Genomic DNA, 2,043 nt, shown 5'->3' with positions numbered 1-2,043 from the left:
AGGTGGTTGTGAGCCACCATGTGGTTGCTGGGAATTGAACTCAGGACCTTTGGAAGAGCAGGCAATGCTCTTAACCACTGAGCCATCTCTCCAGCCCTAGAGTGCCTTTATTATCTTCTAAACTATTTTCAGAGTAATTTTTGTCTGTTCTTTAAAATCCAACTCCAGGGTCTATGAATGGTTCAGCTTGAAAAAGTGCTTGCTGCCAGGTCTGATGACCCAAGTTAAATCCCCAAGACCAATACGATAAGAGCAGAAAACTTGCTCCTGAAAGAAGTCCTCTGAATTCCCCATGCGTCCCCTATCTGCCACGCCACCATCAACCTTGTAAACAAACAAATCAGTCCATAAATGTAATTTTAAATATCGAAATTCCAGCTTCCCTGCACCCTTCATGAAACCATTCTCAGAGCCCTAGGTGGATTTAGACATCTCCTGAATGTTTGCAAACTGGGTGGCAACTACCCTTTAGCTACTTGTCTGAGATCCGACGCTAGCTCAAGCGTTTGTATCCTAGCATCCAACAGCACCCTCTGCATAGATAATCATCAGTGGATGAGTTCTAGTTGAAATAACTAAGATAGCAACAAAGAGCAATGATGATGCTGGTGTCTGACAGATCCTGAATTACATTTGGACTTTCAGAGAACCTCTCAGATTTGCAGGACCCACTTCACTGTTGGCTCCATCCACAGAAGATGGTATTTTTTTTGTACTGAGTAAATTATAAGAAATGGCGGTTACTATTTCTTTGTGACCAGTGGGGGCATTTTTATCATAACAACCTGAGTTAAACTTTATAAGCTTTATCTACTTTCAAGGATAATTTGCCAATATATTGAAAAGCCCTTCTCACAGCTTGGAACAAGGCAACCACTTAAAAACTACATTGGAGCAAATTGTCGTTTACTGTGTCTTCCTTCTAGGAAGAGGCTTCTTTGGGCTTCAGAAATCAGTACAAGTATGAATAGAATGTAAAGAAGTTATATTGTTTCTCACCTTTCCATGGAAGTTGTATAGGAAATCGACCAGCTCTCCATAGCTACATGGGAACAAAAAGTTACAGTATCAGTATCTGGCTAAATAAGTTTAATATCAAAAGATGAAAATGTAAACTGGCCAGTCCTGGCTCATGCCTTTAATTCCAGCACTTGATAGGCAGAAGCAGGTAAATCTCTATGAGTTTGGGACCAGCCTGATCTCCAGAGCTAGTTCCAGGACAGCCAAGACCAAGACTACACAGAGAAATCGTCTCAAAAAGACAAACAAACAAAAACCACACAGACAGACAGACAGACACACACACACACACACACACAAAGAAATTGTGTGATACTTACCATATGTCATTCCTTTGGGGAAAATATCTTCATTCTGCTTCAAGGGAGAATATCAAAATGTTAGAGAAATAGTCCGACCATCAAAGTTAAATTTTTTTTATAAATTATTATGTGTGCTTTTGAAAAATAGGAGAGAATGGCCAATCATTTCTTACCTTCTGAGAACATGAACTACCATTTCCCCATAGCTCAAGTTTCTTCTTAAAAAATTCAAGGACTATCTCAAAAGTAACTCCCAGAAAAATTATAATCAGGATTACTATCCAAACATTGTTTAAAATCCAGGAGTTTAGAAAGTGCCATATTTTGCAAAATGTATTCTCTTCTAAGATAGGCTTCGATATGTATTTAAAGAAATGGTATATTTTTGACATAATGGCCTGTTATCTCCTTTATCTGGCCTTGATTTCAGAAGCCTCTCAGATACAAAATGTTGCGTTGTCCATCTCGCTCATAAGTGCATACATGCAAAGCTCCATCAGGAAAATAAAACAGCCCTGCAGTGCCTGTGCCCAGTGGTGCCGTGCTTGAGTAAGGTACGTGTCACAGTAGGTGTTTATTGAGCTCACAGCCACGCCTACAGTGACAAAAGTCATGAGTGAAACATGTACAGTCCAAGTATGGTACTAGTGTTGGAAGTATGTAGGTTACATATATATATATATATATATGTATTGGCATATATATATATTGGCAAAGCCTT

General features: G+C 39.2%; 1 protein-coding gene across 1 annotated transcript in view; it reads right to left on the bottom strand.

Moving 5' to 3' along the window:
• Ccdc168 (coiled-coil domain containing 168) overlaps nucleotides 1-1,714 on the bottom strand; it is a 23,700-nt gene extending 21,986 nt beyond the window's left edge. The window contains exons 1-3 of the mRNA XM_005366426.2: nucleotides 1,496-1,714; nucleotides 1,341-1,377; nucleotides 1,000-1,042 (exon numbers count right to left, since the gene is read on the bottom strand). Coding sequence (XP_005366483.1) covers nucleotides 1,000-1,042; nucleotides 1,341-1,377; nucleotides 1,496-1,714 — 299 coding nt within the window. The remainder of the gene's footprint in view (nucleotides 1-999; nucleotides 1,043-1,340; nucleotides 1,378-1,495) is intronic.
• Nucleotides 1,715-2,043: the final 329 nt, after the last annotated feature.

This window comes from Microtus ochrogaster, unplaced genomic scaffold (genome assembly GCF_000317375.1).
Source record: "Microtus ochrogaster isolate Prairie Vole_2 unplaced genomic scaffold, MicOch1.0 UNK8, whole genome shotgun sequence".
Taxonomy (NCBI): domain Eukaryota; kingdom Metazoa; phylum Chordata; class Mammalia; order Rodentia; family Cricetidae; genus Microtus; species Microtus ochrogaster.
Note: the sequence above shows the minus strand (reverse complement) of the source record. Positions and strands in the feature narration are given on the sequence as shown.